Source organism: Falco rusticolus, chromosome 4 (assembly GCF_015220075.1).
Source record: "Falco rusticolus isolate bFalRus1 chromosome 4, bFalRus1.pri, whole genome shotgun sequence".
NCBI lineage: Eukaryota > Metazoa > Chordata > Aves > Falconiformes > Falconidae > Falco > Falco rusticolus.
The window spans coordinates 18,931,757-18,953,607 of record NC_051190.1 but is presented as its reverse complement, the minus strand read 5'-3'; the positions used below and the strand labels follow the sequence as shown (position 1 = coordinate 18,953,607).

At 42.7% G+C, this 21,851-nt stretch overlaps 1 protein-coding gene across 12 annotated transcripts in view; it reads left to right on the top strand.

Annotated features, from left to right (window-relative positions):
- The window catches only part of FOXP1 (forkhead box P1), a 391,142-nt gene that overhangs the window by 354,285 nt on the left and 15,006 nt on the right, over positions 1-21,851 (top strand). For 11 of the 12 annotated variants that reach the window (XM_037384993.1, XM_037384992.1, XM_037384995.1 and 8 more), the window contains 5 exons: positions 5,463-5,546; positions 14,264-14,465; positions 14,572-14,651; positions 15,296-15,397; positions 20,004-20,125. In XM_037384993.1, coding sequence (XP_037240890.1) covers positions 5,463-5,546; positions 14,264-14,465; positions 14,572-14,651; positions 15,296-15,397; positions 20,004-20,125 — 590 coding nt within the window. The remainder of the gene's footprint in view (positions 1-5,462; positions 5,547-14,263; positions 14,466-14,571; positions 14,652-15,295; positions 15,398-20,003; positions 20,126-21,851) is intronic. The other variant, XM_037385002.1, reaches the window with a different exon arrangement.

Sequence of the window (21,851 nt, the reverse complement as noted above, 5' to 3'; positions counted from 1 at the left end):
CCTTTCCAAATGCTTTTGAGTCCTTTCTGTCTCCCTGCACCTCACTGCTGTGGCTGGGCAGCTTTGACAGTCTGTCTGTGTGTAGGCAAGAGGTTAGCAAAGAAGGGGAAATTAAAACAATGTTGTACATTATATAGTTACCAGCTATTGAAAAACCTATTTTGTATGCAAGACAGCAGCGTAGAGATATATGGAAAGCCTTGGGCTAAGTACAGAAGATAATTACATTTGGAATTTTACTGAGTTAAGTCATTTATAGCTTCAAATAGTTGGAGAGAAAAATCAGCAAAAACACACTTAAACTTCTTGTTGTTACTTTTCAAGATAAGCATTTTAAAAAAATGCCTTTTATCTTCTTATCTTACAAATTACCCTTTTTCTTTCATAGATATTCCCTAAATTTTACTTTCAGGAACACACTGGTCATGACACTCTTTCACTATTAGCTGAAGCAATACAAACTATTTTAATACAAGTTTTATAAAAATCAAACTATCAGTCATAAAATGTCAGTGTCTTGCGGAAAGTGTTATGAGAAAGTGTCTGTTATTTTAACAAGTTTCTTGGGAATTAGAGAAAAAAAAATCTGCACTCTTCCTTGTAAACTGAGATACGAGATAATCTTTTACCAAGCTGCAGTAATATTCAGGTTGAAGGTAAATCTAGATTCTTCAGTTACAGTCAGCCTGAAAAGCATTAATCCTTCTCTCCAGCAGTCGATGGGAGTGGCTGTGCCTGCAACTGCAGGAGGATGCCCTGTGTTGACAACTAGACAGGACTGGGATGATACTTGGTTGCCACTTCTCCATAAGCCCTTGACAATATTTATGAAAGATTTATCAGCCATGTGTTCTACTAATTGTTAGAAGTGACTGATAGTTCCAGCTTCACACCAGTTTAGTGCTGGGGAATACCTCTTAGCTTAGCTTACCTCATTGCATGGGAAGGCAGCATATGGTCCCCAAGACAAGAACGTAATTGCAGAGCGGTGTGAGGGCCAAAAAGTTCGGGGTTTGTTTTTAACAATCATATTAGTGCAGTAGGTAGGATGAACTGGAGGCTTAATTTAGACAGGGACGTTGATAACAGAGTGAGACCACCTGTGCATTGGCCAGCAAGGATAGGTGGAGGAGGAGGGTGGGTCCTGCTTGTGAAATGTACCTGTAACTCCCTTCTTCTCACTCTTTTTTCATCCTGTGTGTCAGTCCTCTGATACTTGAAAAAAAAAATAATCTGCCTAAATATGTATGAGGATTTATCCTGCATTACCTGGTTTGTCTGGCTGTGACCTATTTTGGCACAAAATCATAATAAAACAAGAAGTCTGGCCCAGTAGCAGGGTTTTCAATGACAAGGTCTGCAGCACCCAACGCGTTGTAGCAATAGCAGTTGGACTGAGACCATTGACCTGATGCTTGCGCAGGGGAGCAATTAACAGGAGAGTGGTGACAACAAGCCCTGGGGCCAACTGTTTTGAGTTTTGTGAGCTAGGTAGGTAGAAGAAGGACCCATAGCCTTTCCCACTTGACCCATGGTGCTCAGCACTGATGTGGAGCTTTGCCTTCCATTGTGTCACATGCTGTTCAGGGTCCCACACCATGGCAAGATCCAAATGCCTAAATGTACCTTTCCATGCATGTACCGCCCCATCAAGACAGGGATAGAATTTAACAAATTCATTCCACCTGAGGGATGCACTTCAGGTTTTGAGTGTGATGGACCCAAATGTAAGCCTTCTTTTTTTCTTTAAGGTCTTACTTATTTTACGCACCATAGTTTTATCAGTGTTGTAGACAGAGATAAGTGTAATGTCTTTTAAAAAAAGTAATTTTTAAATTAGCTTTTTGAAAAAAACAGGTCAGATCTGTCTTGCATTTGATTGCAAATGCCCCTTTGTGAAGCTTTGATCTCAGCATTTCCATCACAAACATACTTAAAATATCATGGACAAGGTAGAGATCTCATATTTCATTCTGTTTAAACCATCTTGACATGATCATTTGTTGCCATTATAGTGAGAATTGGGCTGCTGGGTAAAACACAAACACAAGAACATGTCCTTCTCCTTAGCTAGTTCTGAGCTGGAATAGGACATCCATTTTGCAGCACCACCTTTGAGTGGAAAAACACTTCAGGGCAGAAACAAAGCTATGATAAGTTTAAAAAAGTATCTCCTAATGGGAGAAAATGGAGACAGCTGGCCATTTTCTGCATAGCGAAAATACTGCTTGGACCTGTTTTCCTAAAGCGTCCATTGACACTCATGGAAAGTGGGTCCTAAACCCTTCTAGTGTGCAGCCTAGCTAGGCACGGAATGGGAGGGAAGAGGCTATGTCTTGGTTGTCCATTGCATTGCCCATGACTGGCTTCCTTCTCCTTTGTCCTTGGTCTGTCCAAAATACTGCTGCTGAAGTGATCTCCCTTTCCTGTTGATGTGGCGGCGTTGTTCCTCTTGAGTGTCCTCACTGGGTTTCCATTTTCACATTCCTGCTCCTTGCCATTATTTTCTGTCTGATTTTCCTCCTGTGTGATTTCTCCATCATCTGTGCCTAATGCTCCTTGGTCACCAGAATCCTGTGCTGTCCTTTTGTCTTGAGCCCCTTCTGGCCTGTGCTTTTTGTGCCTTCCCTCTCCTGCTTTTTCTGCCTGTGTAGCTTTAGGATTTAACCTCACTGGGGTAAGCAAAGCATATGTCTTGGTGTATCAAGTTTGCAAAGCACGTACCTTGCTCCGGATGTGTTTTCTGTTGAACCACAGTTAGGCACCTACATCATGGTTGTACCCCACAGAGATGAAGGAAACCTCAAAAAATCAGACTTCTCATGAAGAACTGGGTGGCTATCTGAAAACTCCCACCATGCAGAGCTTTCCAAATGGGCAGAGGGAAAAAGAACGAGGCTTCAGATGGGGACTGTATTAATATAGTCCTCAGGCCCCCGTACAGAGCAGATCCTTTTGCACATGGCAGAACAGTCCTTGCCCAAGAAAGCTATTAGTAGATCAAGAGCATTTTCCTGTGTGTCTGGTAATAATCCCCATTTCTGGGCCATCTGCACTCCAGAAAGTGCCACCAGTGAGAATTGGCTCCCATCGGTGGCCAAGTGAGCCCTCATGGCTTCTTTTCTATGACCCCAATGACCAGAGGGGCTACTAGTGACATTCTAGTTTTGTATCACTACTGCTTCCTGACCTAAGGGAAAAACAGTTTAAAGAAATTCTTCAAATTTTTTTACTTCTCTTCAGTGCTTTGAAACTGAGAGACCTCTATTTTTCATAATTTAAACTCCTGCCTAACTGGGTGAGTGTTTGAATTCCTAGACTATGACAAAATGCTAGCGTGTGTCTGCCTGAAATGTCGAGAGGATCTTTAACAACCTCCATCCACCAGAAACGGCGTTAAAAGCATTGCTAAGATGACGAGTGAAAACACTACAAACACAGACCCCGGCCGTTCGGAGGGAGGTGCACCGCTCCCTTTCACCAGGGGGGCCCGGAGGAAGCACCGCAGGGTGTGCCCCGTGCTGCCCGGGTGCCTTTGCCTCCTGCCGCCGCGCTGGTGCAGGCAGGAAGCCTTCAGGTGCCTGCCTTTTATTTATTTTGGCTAACAGATGTTGTTCTTCTGCAGTAGCCTGCAGACCAAAATTTAATGCACGGATGACCCCGCCAAGCAGCTTGTGCGCCCAGTGAGTGACTGCTACGAATGAGAGATTGCACAACACAGCTGCACTGAGAGTACAACTATTTCTCAGTTTAAAATTGTTTCGTGTGAAGCACGGTGGCTGAGGGTGAGACCTCGCCTTTCTCTGTAAAGGTCCTCAGAGGACTCTCAGAGGGAGAAGTTTCTGCTGCAGCGCTATGATAAGAGCTGGTCGCTGCCCTTTGGCTCTTCTGTGAAGTCCAGCACAGATCCAGTGATGAGGTTGCAGATGATCTGCTGTAGGTGTCAGGTTTTCTCTCTTGTCACTGAGGTTTTTGACCAAGAAAAGAGCAGCTGTTTGAAAAGCCCAGTGATTTTGCTTTTGCACTTCTAGAGCACGCTGTGGTGACACTATTTTTTCCTTTATTTAATTCCTGTCTTGGAAACCTGCGTGCCAAGTTTTATCCCATCGTGATGCCTTTCTGGCATGGTCAGAAACCCCTCGCCTTGCGAAGAGCAAGACAACCTTGACTGTAAGGTTATGAATGGGGATTTATGACCAAGTCTCCTTTTATATACACTTAGCCCAACTTTACTGCTACAAACAGATGACGGTGATAAGGTGGGTAGGTTGTTTAAACCTTTGCTGGAATGCAAGCACGATTCTCCTCTTGGCACTAGGAATCTGGCTTGTCTAAAGCTCTGCAAAAATTGTCATTTGTAAGAACCTGATCCAAGTCCTGCTGGAAACAGGAACCTTTATGTTGGGCATGTAGGTTAATAAACCCCTTTTTTCGTTAGTGTTATTTCTTAACATCTTTCCACTGTATTTTTTTTTAAAGCAGCTGGAAAAAGTCCTATTCACACATACAAAAAAATGTCTTGTTTTCAAAAATAATGAGATTTGGTGTCTGCCCAGTACATTGACATGCATTGGGAAGCCATCCTGGCTAAGGACGTGTACATAGGCTGTGATCCTGAGACACCAGCTGTGGCCTGGTACAGATATCAACCAAAAGATGCAAGAGACAATCAGAGCAGGATGTCCACCCCAACTCTTGGGCATGACATGACCGATGAGAAAGGGTGAAACCATCGGTCCTGTGGCATTGGGTGCCCTGAGATGAGTGCTCTGGGGTGGTTCCTGATGCTGTTAGTCTTTCCCAACCTGCAGCCCTCAGGCTTACGCCAAAGGCATGCTGGCAACTCACACTGCTGCTCCTGCCCCATGCTCAGGGTGCCCCTGCTTGGGTTCCCAGGGTGACCCGCCAAGGGGCTGTGCCACCTTCTCAAGTAAAGACAAGGTGCTTGCTAGAGCCGAGGCTGCCTGCTGTGCCCCGTGGAGTTGCCTTGTGTGGTTTAACCACTGCTGTCTCTGTGCTCACTGCACATGCCACAAAGCCTGTACGTGACGTAAAAGCCACCATCCATTTGTGCTGCTTGTTTTCTGGTGTGAAAGGAGGCAAATGCATCTCGGAGCTGCTGCCTTGCTTGCTTTCTGCTGTTCCTCCTGAGATGGAGTGGGGCTGGTTAATAAACATGATTCACTGTTGTCTTTTAGCTGTCAGGGCTGGAGTGAAGCTCTTGGTGCCAGCAGGTCTAGCTCTTCTCACTCGAGGGCTAATGCATTTTGCTTTGGGAAATAGTGACACCCAGCACCATGCGTTAGCTTACCTCACGGATAGACCATATACAATTTCCAAACTACTCAGCAATAAAACTCTTCTGTCTCATGCCTCGGTGCCAGCTGTTTAATTAGGAATAAACAGAGGATGGATTTTATTCTTGCAAGTAACAGAGGATTGTTTTTTTTCTTCCCTTTCAGCTTGCAAAAGATAAAGAACGTCTGCAAGCCATGATGACGCACCTGCATGTGAAGTCAACTGAACCAAAAGCCACCCCTCAGCCCGTAAGTACCAAACTGTGCTGAAAGCAAAAAAAAACCCAAACAACAAACCACCTCACAACAAACTTCTTTCCTGTTCCCCACCGGAGCGCGTGATGCAAAGCGTGAGCCGCTTCAGAGCCGGTTGCGCTGGGGAGATGCAAAGTGCTGCTTTGCAGGAGGCGCTGCCACGGGCACCCAGGTTTCGTCATCCCCATCTCTTCGGGGAGTTTTGCTGTAAAGCTGATGCATTGGGCCTTTTGCTGGCCTCACATACTGGCCTGTAAGTCACTTTGCATCAGTCTGACTTGCGTGAAATCTAAGGAAGTGTTAGGAGGGAGATGCAATTAAATTATTTTTATTATATTTATTTTGCTTTCTCCCTATCTGACAGACATTTACAGTAGAAGAGACTCTAGTTGAACTTTTCGATGGTAATCACGGCTACCCAGTATCAGGTTTTATACTGTTGAACCTGAGAAGAGAAACCTTCTCTGCCCCAGATTGCCCTTTAAAAAAGGGGTTGTGAGGGAAGCAAGTGGCTTTACAGCCCAGGAGAACTCCTGGGTGTCCCCAGACCCAGGCAAATCCACCATCTCATTCCCTGACCAAAATGACTCTTCTTCAGCTGTTGTTTTCTCCCAACCTCTTAATGCTGAAAATGTTCCTCAGAGCTTCCAATGATTATTCAAAATGGAGAGAGTGCTTTGCTGCTTGATTTTAAGATTTGTAAGATTTAAAGGTACACTGGCTTTATTTGATTTTGCTTTGAGTCATTGTGTGAAAATTAATTGAGCGTTGACAATCTATAGTTAGTACTAGCAATTTTAATCAATATGCAATGATGCAGCATAATGACAAAGTATTGGTTTATCTGTTTTGACTGATTTTTTTTCTATAAATAAAGCAAACACACACCCATATATGTGTGATTTATGGTGATAGAAATAAAAAGGAGTCAGACTATTAACCTAGCAAATATGGTAGCCTGCCAAGATGCAGTTGGTAGACAAAATTAATGTCTGAAACAGAACACATTACAGAGATAGAGAACATAAAATCATTAAACACTTCACGCACACATTTTTACTAGAAAAGAATTTCTCAGTTTCCATGTAGTTGGAAATAAATGGCTGCAGAAGTGCATAGGGAGGCTACTAGACAGAAAATTGCAGGCTATTCAGCAACACTGGAGCAGATGTCAAAGTCAACAGGAAAATTTGGTGCCTTCTTGGAGAGAGTTGAGGGGTAGGTATAAACCCTTCCATTTAAGCTGTTGAGATGCCTAAAATCGCTTGATCCAGTGGATACCAGCCCTCTAGACTAGAAACTACTTACAGTGTCTATAAAAATAGCATTCTTCTAGTTCCTCACATCCATCTCAGCCTGAATGCAAATGCTTCAGCGCATTGTTGGCAAAGTATGTAGACCCAACAGAATGGGGGGGGAGGTTTGGTTTCTATAGCTCTTACTGGATTAAAAATTAAAACAGCGGAATAATCTGGGAGTCTCAAAGCGCTCTGCCTTGAGGCCTTTCATAACAGCAGTGCCCCTCAGGAGGAAGGATTAAAAACTAAAGGGAGGAAATCATAAGAAGGCGAGCAGCGTTTGGCAAGGCAGCTCATGATCGATGCTCAGCCGCGGAGGGCAGGAAGCTTTCGCGGGTGTTGTAGGCTACGGAGATACCAGGCGGTGTCGCCATGAAGATTAGTGTTAACAGCTAATAAACAGGGAAAAGCAGTGGAAAAAAAGTGAACGCAGGGGGAAAAGGGCTGTCTTGATTAGTATTAAAAATGTTTTACATTCTGGAAAATTATAGCTTTGTTGGGGACCTCCTACTAAATTTATTTTTAACTGCTCTATTGAAAATTCTGTACCACTAGTCAACATTATCTCTCAGTTGCTCAGCACAGTGTTTCTTTATTAAAAGAAATAGGCATGAATATTTTTGACTGAAAAATTAATAGCTTTTGAATTCATACACAGCAGGTTTTCTTTTGCAAAGAAGTCCAATATCGCTGCACAGCACTTCTATAACCATTTATTTAGAGTCCAAGTCAAACCTTTGACAGCTAGAGCAGTGTTACAAGCCAACATAAAGAACTCCAAGATGTAAACCAACAATAGGCAGTCTGTGTGAGGTTTGCCATTGTCAAATACATAGATTGTTTGGATTAGTTTATGTAAATGTACTGTTGTATTACCCTTTGGAAAAAAAAAGATCACATTTGTGTATGAAAAGTGGTTTCGTTCACAGGCAGCATTATAAATTCCTTATCCTTTAACTTACATGTTAGAAGTAAAAATTGGTGCCTGACAGGCCTATATTGTGTGGCACTCTGTTGTTGGATTGAAACTGCCTTCTTTTCATTTATTGAAATATAGAAAAATTTATTATAGATACCATCTGATAAATCAAAAATTATTAAAATATGTATAGGTGAAGCATTTGAAAATTAATTATAAAATGTAGAAGTATAGTGTTTTGCATAAATTGTGCTTTCCTAGTGAAAAAAAATACACCGGCATTGCATTGACTGTGCTAGACCCTGGTCCTTTTAACTCAGTGGGATAGGGCTTTGGTAAAAAGATCTGATGACCATTATTGCAGTGCAAAGTATTCTTTACATCCAGTAATTAATTTTTTTTTGCCAACATAAGTAATGCAAGGTGTATGTTAGAATTAATATATTACGGTACATTGGTGATTTTAAAGGAAAGAGCAGCTGCGAATCCAAACATAGCAATGAACTGGGATTTAAAATTACAGCCTGTTCATGACTGAGGAAATTTTTTTATTCTGCTTAAAGGATCTTAATGCTTATTTTTAAACTATTTTGTTACTGGCAGGTAAAATTGGTGACTGAGCATCTGTGTTAATAACCACATGCCATTTGTAATCCACGCTGGCCACTGGTAGCGTTGTTGCCTTTTGGGCTTCAGGCAGAAGCTGAGTGGGTGGTTTTGGACCAGTTGGACCACAGCCATGTCGTTGGTGGTTGTGCATCAATTCCAAACTTGCCCAGCTTTGGGGAAGGGTTTCTTGTCCAGTCTAGCCATGTCCACCTGTCACATCCCCACCTTTGGGTGCCTTTAGCTCCTTGCAGTAATTTTGACCCAGGGAAGGGTGATGTAGTGCATTTCACTACACCAGTCCACCAAGAAATCTGTCCAGTAAAGCTTTTTAGTCCTGTTAAAGCCGATGAGATTTAAGTACGTTCTTGGGTGGTGTAGTAGTGGATGGCCTAAGTCGTTGGTGGATGGTTATGTACAGAGGGAGGTTGTGATGTCCGGGGTATGGCATGGGCAGCTCTTGCCCTGCTCCTGAGGAGGTGCTGGGCAGACAGGAGGGGACTGGGGAGGGAGAGCAAGAGCACATTAGGAGCTGGGGCAGTGTTCAGTGCTATGTTTAAAAATGTCCAACTTCATAATTAAGATGCCCAACAGTGCAGCACTTCAGAAGAAAATGGAAGTATTTCACAGCTTAGCACTTTGGAGAAGGCAAAGTTGTTCCTATTGGTGCTGTGTGTATTGTTTTGATGAGACTAAAGGGCTTGAATCAAGTGAGAACAAAGCTATCTGTGAGGGAATATGCTGTGACATTTTTGTAAGGTGAATTTTTTTCAAGGTAAAAAAAACATGTGAAACAAAAACAACCCCACAATACATAAGTCGGAACAATAATTTCTCAAGAATTGTCATTCTGGTTTTGCTATTAAGATACCTTCTCCTACATGCTGTTTCCATTGGTGGTAGTCATCAGCATAATAGGTTGAAATGGAAATGTGCTTTCTTTTTGGGGATTAACTTATGTTGAAGTTCATAGGAAGGGGAGGCAAAGGAAAAAGCATCAACCAACAAGTAATTCTGCATACTAGATGCTATAGCCATCTTTTTAAAATAGACAGAAAACTTTTTAAAGTCACTTTTGGCACTTTAAATAAAATGCACTGTTAGATATCCCTTCTTTAATGTATTTTTTTACCCTAACCATAGCAGTTATGATTGTTTTGAAATACTGTTTTTAGCAACTGTAATAACAAAGCATTAAAAAAAAACCCCAGTCTTTTAACTGTTGAGGTAATGACTGAGCATTTTAGCTGCTGTAGCCATACTTTATAGTTTGAAAAAATAACGATATGCAGCAATAAAGAGAGATTCTCAAGCACAACAAAAGCTGTTTTTATATACTGGTTTTCATTAAGTCTCACTCCTCAGCTTCGGTTTCCTTAGTATTCCTGCCAATAACAACACCTGCTAAGTGATCGCTGCCTGCCAGGCTCTGCATCTAATACACTAATGCGTCCAGGCTGAAACAGGAGAGGAAGACACAGCATTTAACAAAGTTTTAGGCCCAGCGTTAGCTTTGTCCCACCCTCGGTGTCAAGATAAGGAGCCTCTGCTCCAGAGTGTTTCAGTCCCAGGAACCTGATGCGGGTAAATCCTCGGCCCTGGCTGGGACCAGAGTGGCAGCATCCTTTGCAGAGAAGTCAGTGCCCTCCAGCAGTGGGTATGGCTCCACTGTGACACTTAGAAATTTTTTTTTTTTTACTTTTTTATTCTTTTTTAAAAGAGTTTGACAGGCTTTTTTATCTGCAGCCACTATTGTCATGTAAAATGTTTACACAAAAAGAAATCAGACTTAGCCCTAGTGGGAGAGCCACTTACTGGAAATCTATTTTACGGGGTGAAGGAGAGGGTTACCTCTCTGCCTTGTTTATAACTGAAGAAAAAAAAGAAAATGACTCAGTCTTCACCTTTAATAGGAAGACATGACTATTTTGTGAAAGGGAAAGTTAATGATAAAATCCTAAGCAGGATACTGAACGCTGAAACAATTATGGCATTTAGGATTAAGTTAAAACAGTATGAGGATATGTTCTTAAAACCCAAAACTGAACAAAGCACCCAACAAGGCTCAGTGACTGAATTTGTAGAATTTTAGGACTTAAAAGTGGCTTAAAAGGCTTTGGTGTTTTTTCTGGGTTTTGTTTGTTTGTTTTTATTATTATTGTTTGGGGGATTTTTTGTGGTTGGGGGGTTTGTTTGTTTATTTTTGGGTTTGGTTTTTTTGTTTGGTTTTTTTTTAAGGCTGGAGGAAATCCTCCCTCCCCCCCTATACCCAGTAGAAATGTTATAAAGACATTTAACTCTTTGGTGCATGAGCTGTACTCTTCAGCGTACTTGGGGAGTGCCCCACATTGTGCCTTATTGAAGCACAAGAGTATTGCGCATTAAAGTGCTAACTCTGTGACTTAGGCTCCCTCCCCTCTGACAGCAATGATGCCTCATCCAAAACTCACGGTATGTGGGAAATGGGCTGTGTGCAAAATACCAACACGAACAACTTTTCTAATCATAGTTACTTGTTTTTAAATAGAAAATGCAAACAGGGAGAAACCGTGTCGAGTTTCCATCAGGAAAAGAAACCCTCCCAATCCAGTCCCTCCCTGATCTTTGCCCTGCACAGTCATCCACTGCCACTTTCACGTTTCTAATTGATGCCAATATTAAGATTTAATAGTTTACCATTCAGATTAATAATTCAAGATGGCAACAAAACCAACACCATTCATAATTTGTTATTCTGCTCCAATTCACAACCGACTTTTCAGCCTTCGTGCTATAGATGCAACAAAGAAAGCAGCAGCGAAGGTCTGCGGAGGGAGCGCAGCCCTCTCCTCCCTTACCCTAGCTTGTGTTTTGGTAACAGCACCAGCAGGGATCGGACCCCGGCTGCAAGAAGAGAGTGTCATCAAATAAAACACGGAAAAAGGAAAAACTTCGCTAGCGATCGACAAGGTCGTGTTTCATTAACTTGTTGGTTCAGGCTTGCAAATGGTCGTCGGAGGTGAAACGCAGCAGACTCGCTGCGTTCCAGCTTTTTGTTCTCTCTTTCCTCACAGACTGCAGTCATGTTTAATTTGGAAACTGGGCTCCTTTGGCAAATTAGCAATTAGAACAATTTTGTGGGAATATGTATATGTGTCATTAGGTTTCCTGCAAATTAATAGCGAGAGCAGAGGTCAGGCAGAAATTTTCCACTTGACTGCAGCTCCTCTGTTGAGATTTGGCACTTTGTTTTGGAACGGCCACAGCTGCTCAAAGCCACAGTCTTCCTTTAGGAACTGTCTTTTAATTAGTTTACCTCGTAGCCATTATTACAAATATTACTACCTCCCCTCCTTGAAATAAAATTACTGTTTCTACAAAATATTCCGGTGACATCTTGCACCACTGCACATTGATGGTGGGGTCACTTGGATGCAGCGTTTAATCATTAGATCACCTCCATAAGCATCTCCTAATTAGAGTCCTTATAATACAATTTTATCTGGTAATTAGCTGAGATTGGCTGCTTCCTCTGTAGCTTATTAGTGGCAGCCCAGCAGTGGGTGTGAATCACAGTGTCATTTGTCAAGCCTGTTAAAGTCCCCCCCCTTTGCTCGTCCTCTTCTGTGTTTATGCCTAGTTGCTACCTACACTGAAAAGCCTAAAGAAATTTAACTCGATTCAAATTCTTGAAGCAGGGAATGCTGACCTTTGTGGATCCTTTCTCACAGTTCCCTAGTAGAAACAGATTAAATGTTAAGTTTTTACACACTAAAAAAGGAAGGGGACTCTTTTGAAATGGAGTGGTTGGAGCCGTAATGATGAAGCACGAGCAGTGATCTTTCCAACAGGAGGGCCCGGCTGCTGAGCCTGTGCTAGAGATGGGCACTTAAAATTGATGCATATTTGCTCGCAGTTATTGGACTGTTAAAATGTCCATTTAGAAACTGAGATAAAATACAGTAGATTTAATTTCATGGTGAGACCTGTCAGTTGTACTATTATTATCGTCACTGGTCCTTTTATCATATGTAATAGATGGATAGATGGATAACAGGGAGACATTACTCTATACGTGTCCTTAATCAGTGTCCTTAAATCACACCAGTCAACAAACGGACTGGGCTCTCGTGGGCAGCACGTGGCGGCAGTGCCCAGCACGGTGGGTTGGGATGCTGTGCTCACCTCCTGGCTGCAGTTGGTCCACGCCAGTGCAGGAGTCTCTGGGAACTCAATACCCATATTTCAGCACCTTTCACGAGCCCTGGCTGGGTTCGCACTCTCCAGCTTTGCCATGAAGCGTTAAATATTTCCCACTGGAAGGCGAAGCGTTGTTTGTAAGCACCTGCGCAGAAGGAGGGGATTTTGCAGGTCTGCTGCTCAGCACGTCCGTTCCTTGGAGCAGTGCTCGAGCTCCCGGCGCAGCTTTACAGCCAGCGGGCTCTGCTGGGCATTTGTGGCTGGGACTTCCCTCGGCGTGCTCCATCTCGCCGTCAGGAGGGAAAAGCAATTTATCTGTCGCTCAGCTGTGCCCTTTCTGTGGGCAGTGCGCTTTTTGTGTTGGTATCCTCTCTGTAATATTTAAGCCCCTTATTTTCCACTACCTTTGTTTTGGATATGTCCTAGTATTTTTATAATGAAACGTTACTTGTGGCTATTACCTCATATGAGGGATGCTAATAGGAGTTTTCATATCTGGTTACTTTCATACAAGGAAAATGATACAGTGCCTTATGGATAAACACGAGGTATTTAGGGACATAGCTGAGTAGTGCGCCTTGCCTTCATCTGAAAAGGTTTAATGTCCAGCATAAAGGAATTTTAATCATGAACAAAAGTTGTAAAATTCTGGCCCTGTTAAATTCAGTAGGAATTTTGCTACTGACTTCAATGGGGTCGGGATTTCACCGAATTATTGGCAGAACCGCCTAAGGGAAGGAAATGTGGAAGTAGTCAAAGAGCCTTTTTCTTGGTCGTCTTTTTCTGATGTTGGAGTTAAGAGATCAGCTTGTTTGTTTAAAATACTTCAGCAGGAGTGACCTATTGAGGCAGAGCATCGTCTTTCAAAGGACGTTGTAGGGCAAAAAGAAAGGGTTGGGGAGGAATGTGGATGCTGGTTATATAAATAGGATTGTGTATCGAAAACACTTGAGCTGGATCTGGGTTGGATACACAGTCCTAGAGACAGTTGTGTTTTACAGGCTGCTGTGGCACGCTGCCATTTGTCCGGGGCTGGGCTTCATGCAGGTAATGCTGATGCCTTCCATCCTAGGAGAAAAAAAAAAAAATAAAAAAAAATTACTGCCACTTCTGCTGGACTGAATGCTTGCAGTATTTCATGCAGTGTGATTAATTAAATTATTCCAGTGTTAACCTACTCTGGGCTTTGCTTTTAAAGTGGGTGAAGAGAGGGGAAAAGAAAAGCCCAAATGCTGAAGAGATATTGCATTTCTCCCTGGTATGTTCCTAGGGAAGTCTTGCCTTTTATTTTAAGCCTGATGCCTTCAGTAAAATATCCAAGAAGACTGATTAGAAGCCATGCATAATGATAGCATGGAAATAAGAGGTGTGTGGGGTTTAGATTGTGAGACAATGGAACTAAAATAAAATATTAAAATGGTTATGTACTGTGTGAGATCTTGTTTTAAGGCTTAGATAAAAATCCATGATTTGTAGTTCTGGCAGCAGGCTATGTTACTCTTTTTTTCAAATCTATTCAGAAGTGTATACATGTATTTCCCTTTACTGGCTCTAATGGACGTTACACCACCACTTTGTGCTGAAGCAAGTGCTCGGGCTGTGTTGTCTGCTTTGAACTGAGGAAGACTCCGTTATCAAGAATTTTCTCTGTAGCCCTTAATTAGCCAGAAACACTGTTTGTAACAAAATCCTCATTCTTCCCTCCACAGCTGAATCTGGTATCGAGCGTCACGCTTTCCAAGACTGCATCCGAGGCGTCTCCGCAGAGCTTACCTCATACTCCCACCACCCCGACTGCGCCCATCACTCCCGTCACGCAGGGACCGTCGGTCATCACTACCACGAGCATGCACAACGTCGGACCCATCCGGAGGCGGTACTCGGATAAATACAACGTCCCCATTTCTTCAGGTAAAGGGGTTCTGCTGGCACAGCCCCTTTGGTGAGGCAGCTTGCTGTTGCCTGCAGCCTGGCAGCAGCAGGCTGTGATGATAACAGAACAACTGCTCTTATTTAGCAGATATTGCCCAGAACCAAGAATTTTACAAGAACGCAGAAGTTAGACCACCATTTACGTATGCATCTTTAATTAGACAGGTAAGATGAGCCAACACATGCATTTGGATTAGAAAAAAAAATATCTCCCTATATGTGCACACTCTGGATTAAATAGATTTTCAAACCTTTGGTATGTAAGCATGCTCAAATGCTCAAACCTTTACTATAAGGGTTTTTAGAACTGCAATATATAACATAATTGCTTTTGATTAAGTATTACAATACGATGTGATTATTAGGAAATTCATTTCACACAACAGTGAAAATGAGCCTGTTTAAAGATGGCAAGTCAATTATCACAAGCTACAGTAATCTCTGATCCCTAGAATTAATCTGAGCTCTAAATAATTACTGAGCTTTAATCAGCTAGTGAAATGTTTTGCATTTCTCTTTGATTCTGCTTTATGAATGACTAATAAATTAATATTTCTGTAAGGAAACAGAAATAAAAACTCAAAACAATTAGATAATTCCATTTTGAATTTTGCCATTGAACTGTTAAATACAGCCATTAATCTTAGTTCATATTGTGAAAACCCTCCTTTGGAATTTTTGCTGCAAATCTCTTCTTTCTTTCTTCCTTTCTTCGTTTCTTTCCTTTTTATATTTCGTAAAGTAAAACTGTGAGTGTATTTTGTACTGGTGTGCTCGTAACTGATCTTGCAATTGCTTTGCTTCACAAGGCCATCCTCGAATCTCCGGAAAAACAGCTAACACTAAATGAAATCTACAACTGGTTCACGCGAATGTTTGCTTACTTCAGACGCAACGCGGCGACGTGGAAGGTAAGCCTTAGCCCGACTATGCCTCTTGCCTTTGATATATGACATGTATGGAATAGACATTGCTGATGACATAACAAATTGCAACGACATGTGGACATGAAAATTTAGATCGGCAGTTTTGACACACACTGGGTGCCTTATCTGCAGGAACAATTTGATATTTGGCAGAAAAATTCTCCTGCCTTTGAAAACCACTAATTGAATCCCCATTATTGGCTTTTATGTTCTGTGATTATGCCACGAGTTCCTCTGTGTGGTTGCTGCTAGCAGTGAAACTCAAGCCCTTCAGCTGGAACGTATTAGAAAAAAAAAAAAAGAAGAGGTAAAGTTATTGTGTCAGTAGAAGATACACTGTTTGTCTTTTTAGTTATGCAGACTGTATTCACAACTACCACTTTTTTTCCTAGGATCTATAGATCAGTGGATTTCTTTCCTCAGTCAGTTAACTCTTAACTACATATACAGATCCATTATAAACTTCCTTTTTTTTTTTTTTTTTTTTTCAATCATGCAGCAGGAGCTTATTGAACATAATATGCAAGAAGCAAGCTCCAAGTAAGAAATGTGTTTAACAGAAAAAACTTGTTATGTGGCACTTTAATTTCCTACCATAACTATCTCAGGTATTATTAGATAAGAGGTCTGGGGAGTTTATTGTATTTTCTGTTTTGGGGGGCCACTCCTTCCCTTACATATATAGCATTATAATAGTGACACAGGCTTCTGAAGCTAGCACAATTACAAATGAATGAATCAGATAACAGGATCTTGCATTGCTGTAAAAATTGCACCTGTGGTACTTTAAGCTTCTCTTAATCTAGACAACCTTGTTGCTCTCAAACTTAACTTCAAATGACGAGGTAGGATGAATATGTCCCATACATGCTGTTTTATCAACTCTGTTTTTCTTGTCTTAGCCTGCATTTAGGATTGATTCCTTCAGAGGATAGAGCTAAAAATGGTCCTTGGAAGTTAGCTTGGCTTTTAGTAGCATATTTTGCTTTTAATTCAGATCCCAGTGCAATTTTGTACATTTTCAACCTTGGTCTAGAAGCTCTTAGGTTCAGGAAAAGTCTCTGTGATTGCTGCTTTGATTCTTCATTGCAGTTAGAAAACATGAGCAGTGTTTCACTCTGCAGCTTCCTTGCTATCCAGAAAGGAAATTAACTTTCCCTGATTTAAGATCCTTTTAGACCTGCCTGTCTTTTGCTGCTGCAGTGGTTCCAGTAGGACTTTTCAGCAGCTGCAGGTGTGGGTGCTAAAGTAGAAATCCTATTTAATTCCAGCAGGGAAGGGAAGGGGAGGAGGAAGTGGAAGAAGGCAGTAGGTAGCCCTGGCCATATCTCCTGCGAGGCTACTTCTAGGAGTTAGTTTTGTGCATCATGGAAAATCCAGTCCCAGGAGCCACGTGCACTTACAGTGTGCTTCTGCAGAGGAGGAGGAGGAGAGAGGCTGAGCGAGCTGCAGACCCTTGGGCTTGCAGAAGGGCATGGTGTGTCCCGGGTAGGCAGGTTCTGTTTGGAAACCCTTCCTGGACACCTTGACCTTGTGCAGGTGTCCAGGTCCTACTTCGCTTAACAAGGAAGAAAAGCTTCACCCCAAGTTCTACCAGTACTAGCAAAATTGGCAACCACTTCAAGTAATGCAGGTTTTCGTGCTGAAGACCGCTTAGATTTATGCCAGCCTTCAGGAACAGCAGGGATGAAAATGCAGCTCTGGATTGACATGACGGGAAGCCCACGGGGCGCAGAACTAGCACAAGGGGCTAATTGCAGAATCAGAATAATTAGAATATATACGTGCTGATTTGCACTCACCTTCAGCTAATGCTTAGGGGGCGTTTGGGTCAGTGTTCCCCAAGTTTAGGGTCAGGGTTTGGTGTGGACAGGCTTCCCTGAGCCCTCTTTCAAAATCACAGAAGAGTGCAGGAATAAAGACCTTTAAAAAATGAACCTCTTTCCCAAAATGCAGTACAGTGGAGCCTGAGCAGTTATTAAAATAACAAACCCTTTCATTTACTACATTCAAGCATGTTCAGGGTAATTTTTCTGCAAAAGTGGCTTGCATACAAATATTTTTAACAAGGTAAATATATAATCTTACAATAATAGCTCCTAATTTTTCTGTTAAGCTGATTGCTGGGGGAGCACTGTGAACTGGTTCTGACAGGTCAGAGGCAATGTCTGTTTGCTTTTATTTTTTGGAGTAATTTGCTGGCACTGAGTCACAGCCATGAGGCACAGGCTGCAGGTGTGGCTCTGAAACGTTGGGGTATTGTTCAAATAGAACTGTTAGATAGCGAGTATCCAGAGGCAGGGGAAACAAAACAATTTTTTTCTGCCGTGAATTCCTTAAATAAACGATCACATGGAAAACAGAAAGCAAGGGCAACACTTCATGGGCATCTTGCAAATACTCAACTCGTCTGTCTCAATGTATCCAGCAGCCTTTACCATCAACTGCACATTGACTTCAAGAGAACAAGAACAGACTGTAAAGTATTTCTGCGGCATTAAATTTGTTTAAAGAACAACACAAATATTTCTGCTCAACCGTGTGTTTACAAACTCGGAGGAATCCCTTTGCTGAACTTTGCTGTGTGCGTTTGATCAACTGCTGTATGAACTACAAGATCAGCTTTCACTGGGGGAAATAGTGTTATTATTCTTACATTTTGCTCCAGACTTGACAGTGTTCCCATTTTCACAGGAAACTGCCTGAGTTACCCAGATGTGGGCCAGCAGCCCTGTGTCGGGTTGCACTAGTGCTGCACCCACCAGCAGTTGCTGAGCTGGCTGATTTTAGCCTGTAAGGTGTGGGGCGTCTGCATGTTTTTCTTCCACCTCAAAATCAGGGATTTTGCCAACAATTTGAAAAGTAGTGAAATCTGGAAGAGGTGGGAGGGGGAAAAAAAATCGTTAAAAAATAAGAACAGAGGAAAGTAAGGGCAGAAGGAAGCAGCAGCCCTGACGGACAAGTTGACTTTCTGCTAGATTTCTGCCTTGCTGAGAGGAAAAGCACATGCAAGGTTTATTTTTCCACCAGTTCACATGCAGATCAGTGTGGAAGTGCCGGCATCAGACACCTACAGCCAGAGGACACGAGTTTGCACTCAAGCATCTGCTGAGCAAGGGCAGTTCGAGCCCTGAATGTTCCCCTGTACCAGGGGCGGGAGTGTGGGGAGTGCGCTAGCTATTGCAGAGAAATGGAAAAGTAGCAAAAGACTCTTAGCCTTCCCCTCCCAGGCACACACAGCACTGCCTCTTAATTTACATGACAAATGCACTGTGCGTACCCTTTGTTTGCGCAGTGATTTAGACATTCATGATTAGAGCTCCCTTTCACCATCCAGACCTGATGTTCATTAAAAAAAAAAAAAAGAGGACGACGACAACAACAACGATGGAAGGAAAAAAAATCATAGTTTCTTGGTTGCCTAGACCCAGGCCATGTGTTTGGCTGGCGTTGTGCCTGCTAACGAGTCAACCAGATTGACTAAATCAATGGTGCCAGTGATGATGGAGTTTGTTCGCCTGCATATTTTCAGCAAATGGCTTATTCTCTTTCCCCTGTTTACCAAGCCCCTTTCAGCAACGCTGGGGACAAGCTCCATGTAAAAATTTGAGTGGCTTTGTAGTAGGGTATTTGCTTAGAAAACCCCTAAAATGGGGAAAGAGCATGGCATTCCGTTTGAGGAATAACAAGGCGCTCGGCACCGTTTCAGAGGGAGCAGGGACAGAAAAGCCAACAGCTTGCTGTGACGTAGCGAGGTGTCTCATTATGTCTGGCTTCAGCAAAGGTCCGAGCAAGTCGGAGGGGTTGGATGGGCTCGTCCTTCCCCAGGGCTGAGCGGCAGACAGGACATCTGAGCATCGGACACCATGAGTGCGGGTCCCTCTGGGTGATGAGCTGTGGGGATATTATCACTTTGTTTCGGAGAACCCTCCTCATGTTTTCACTTGGCAGAGGCTCAGATCAGTCAGTACAGTATTCTGCCAGAAATAGGAGCCAACTTCCATATAAGAGCAAGCTGCAGAGGCAGGAGTTGGTGGGGTGCTGCCGAGCCCCCGGTCCATGCCATGGGTGTGGAAGGAGGTTCAGCACCTGATTCACATTAGCCCAGCTGTGGGAAACCGCAGCAGCACCCGCTCCAGTGCCTCTTTGCTAAATTGAGCCGTCTGTACTTACATGAAATCCTTTTTGTTCTTTCTAACCGCTTTCTTTTCCAGGAGAGGAAAAGTTTATCTTTGCAGAGCGTGTATATTTGTTTTTGAAAATGTCTAAGCAATGTTCCTCTTGTGTTCTGTACGAAATGTGCTTTATTATACAATGTGCATGCTTAAAGTGATGGCTGTTCTCATTCACACTGGGGATAATTGATAAGAATAACTCAAACTTTTAATCTTGTGTTTAAGCTTTCGTATTTATTTTGTCTTTGCAAAATAAGATGTAAAGAGCCGGGGAAAGCAAGCGGGTGTGGGGAGGGGAAGGGGCTTAACGTTGCAAATTGAGGACTGTCAAGCTGACTGTGCTGCTGTTCTTGGACAATGATGAGCATTTTCTCATAGAAAGTTTTTGAATGTTTTCTCTTTTATACTTGCTGCAGAATGCAGTGCGTCATAATCTTAGTCTTCACAAGTGTTTTGTGCGAGTAGAAAACGTTAAAGGGGCAGTATGGACAGTGGATGAACTAGAGTTCCAAAAACGAAGGCCACAAAAGATCAGTGGGTATGTCCACCATGTTTGAACTTCTTAGCCTAGCTTGGATCATGCTTACAGTTTAACGTAGAGGCTTTTGGCTGCTAGCTGGTGTTAGACCAACCACAGGTGGTTTCGCATTGTTTCAGTTAAGGGAAACCAAGACAAACATCTCATCACTACTGTTTGTATGCCCACCAGTACCCTGACCCTGCTTGCTTGGTGTTTGTTGCATCACATGCTAGTAGCTTTTAGGTGGCAATGCATATTAACCCTCACAAACCATTTGCTTATGCTTATTGCATTTTATTTTCTTTTTCCTTTTCCCTGTATTTGATGTCTGTTCTGTCCCCGATCCCGTGTCCCTTTGTTTCCACTTCATCTCCTTTGCTGCTGCTCTTGTCCCAGGGTGCCATTCGCACCAACCTCTCACTGCATAAGTGCTTTATCAGAGTAGAGGATGAGTTTGGGTCCTTTTGGACTGTTGATGATGAAGAGTTTAAACGTGGCCGTCATATTCAACGAGGCCGTCCTCGAAAATACTGCCCTGATGAAAACTTTGGCGAGCTTGTTGCACAGTAAGAGCTTTTACTTGCTTTAATTTTTTTTTTCTGCTGTTGCTTTGCTTTGCATGATTTACCCATCTCATGTAGACTTGCATTTCACGAAATAGTGACATCACCTTTGCTGCTAAAGAAACTAAATTTTTGGTTGTTACTTGTATTTTGTGTGTCCTACTCTGATAATCCAAATGCCTGTAGTAATGACTCTACTTTGACATGTTTGTTACAGCATTTGTTTATAGTGCAATGTAGACTAAAATAATTATCCACACTAGTGCAGATATGCTGCTATAGACCTGTCAGGAAGACAGATATATGCCAGGGAAGTCTTCAGATAAGTTTTAAATCTGCTATTTTCCTTTGCTTTCAGTTGTATGCTTTGTTTTGCAACTCTTAATCAGAAACAGAGTAAGGTGCTTAAAAGACAGAAGTGCTGAATTAACTTTAAAAGTTTGGAAGTGCAGTGAGACCAGCTGTAAAGATGATAATCAACAGGCCATCCTGTGTCTACAACAACCACGCACAAATATTCCTGGGGTTCCCAAAGCAATCTTACTTGACCTTTACTCGAAGGCCATCTCTCCAGGACAACTGATCCTTGCTGGTCCCTGTGGGAGGGGCTCAGTTAAGACTCTTCTCACCATGATTTGTTCCCACATGAAAAAAAAAAAAAAATGCCCAGTGAGTGATACAACTTTCTGGAGATTTCTTGCATTGGTGCTTTATATGTAGTTTGTATTTGATGGTTTTTTAAATTTTTTTTCCCCTCCTGGTGGAACCGGTGATGTTTAGATGCCTGCTGAAGAGCGAGCAGAGATGCTTGGCATTCATTTTCCTGAAATACAGCCCTTTAAGTAAACTTAAGATGACTAAAGTAAGGGTCCAAAGCAGCACAGCAGAATATTTTTTCCTAAAACGGCCTTCAGGGCAGTGTGTTGTTTTGCGTGGGCCGTACCGCTTCAGTGCGGTGCCGCAATACCTGCCGCCGTGCCCCCGTGCCCACAACCCCAAACTGTCTGGGGCAGTGGCACAGGCAGCCCCTCAGCGGGGCCGCTCGCTGTTTGCCTGGCAGGAAAGAATAAGGCTCCAATCCTCTCTCATCGCGGTCCCCTGCTCTGTTGCGAGGGGCTCTGCTGCCAGTGACTTTGAGAATAAGTTGCATGAAGTAGTATTTAAAATGTCCTGTGGTGCTT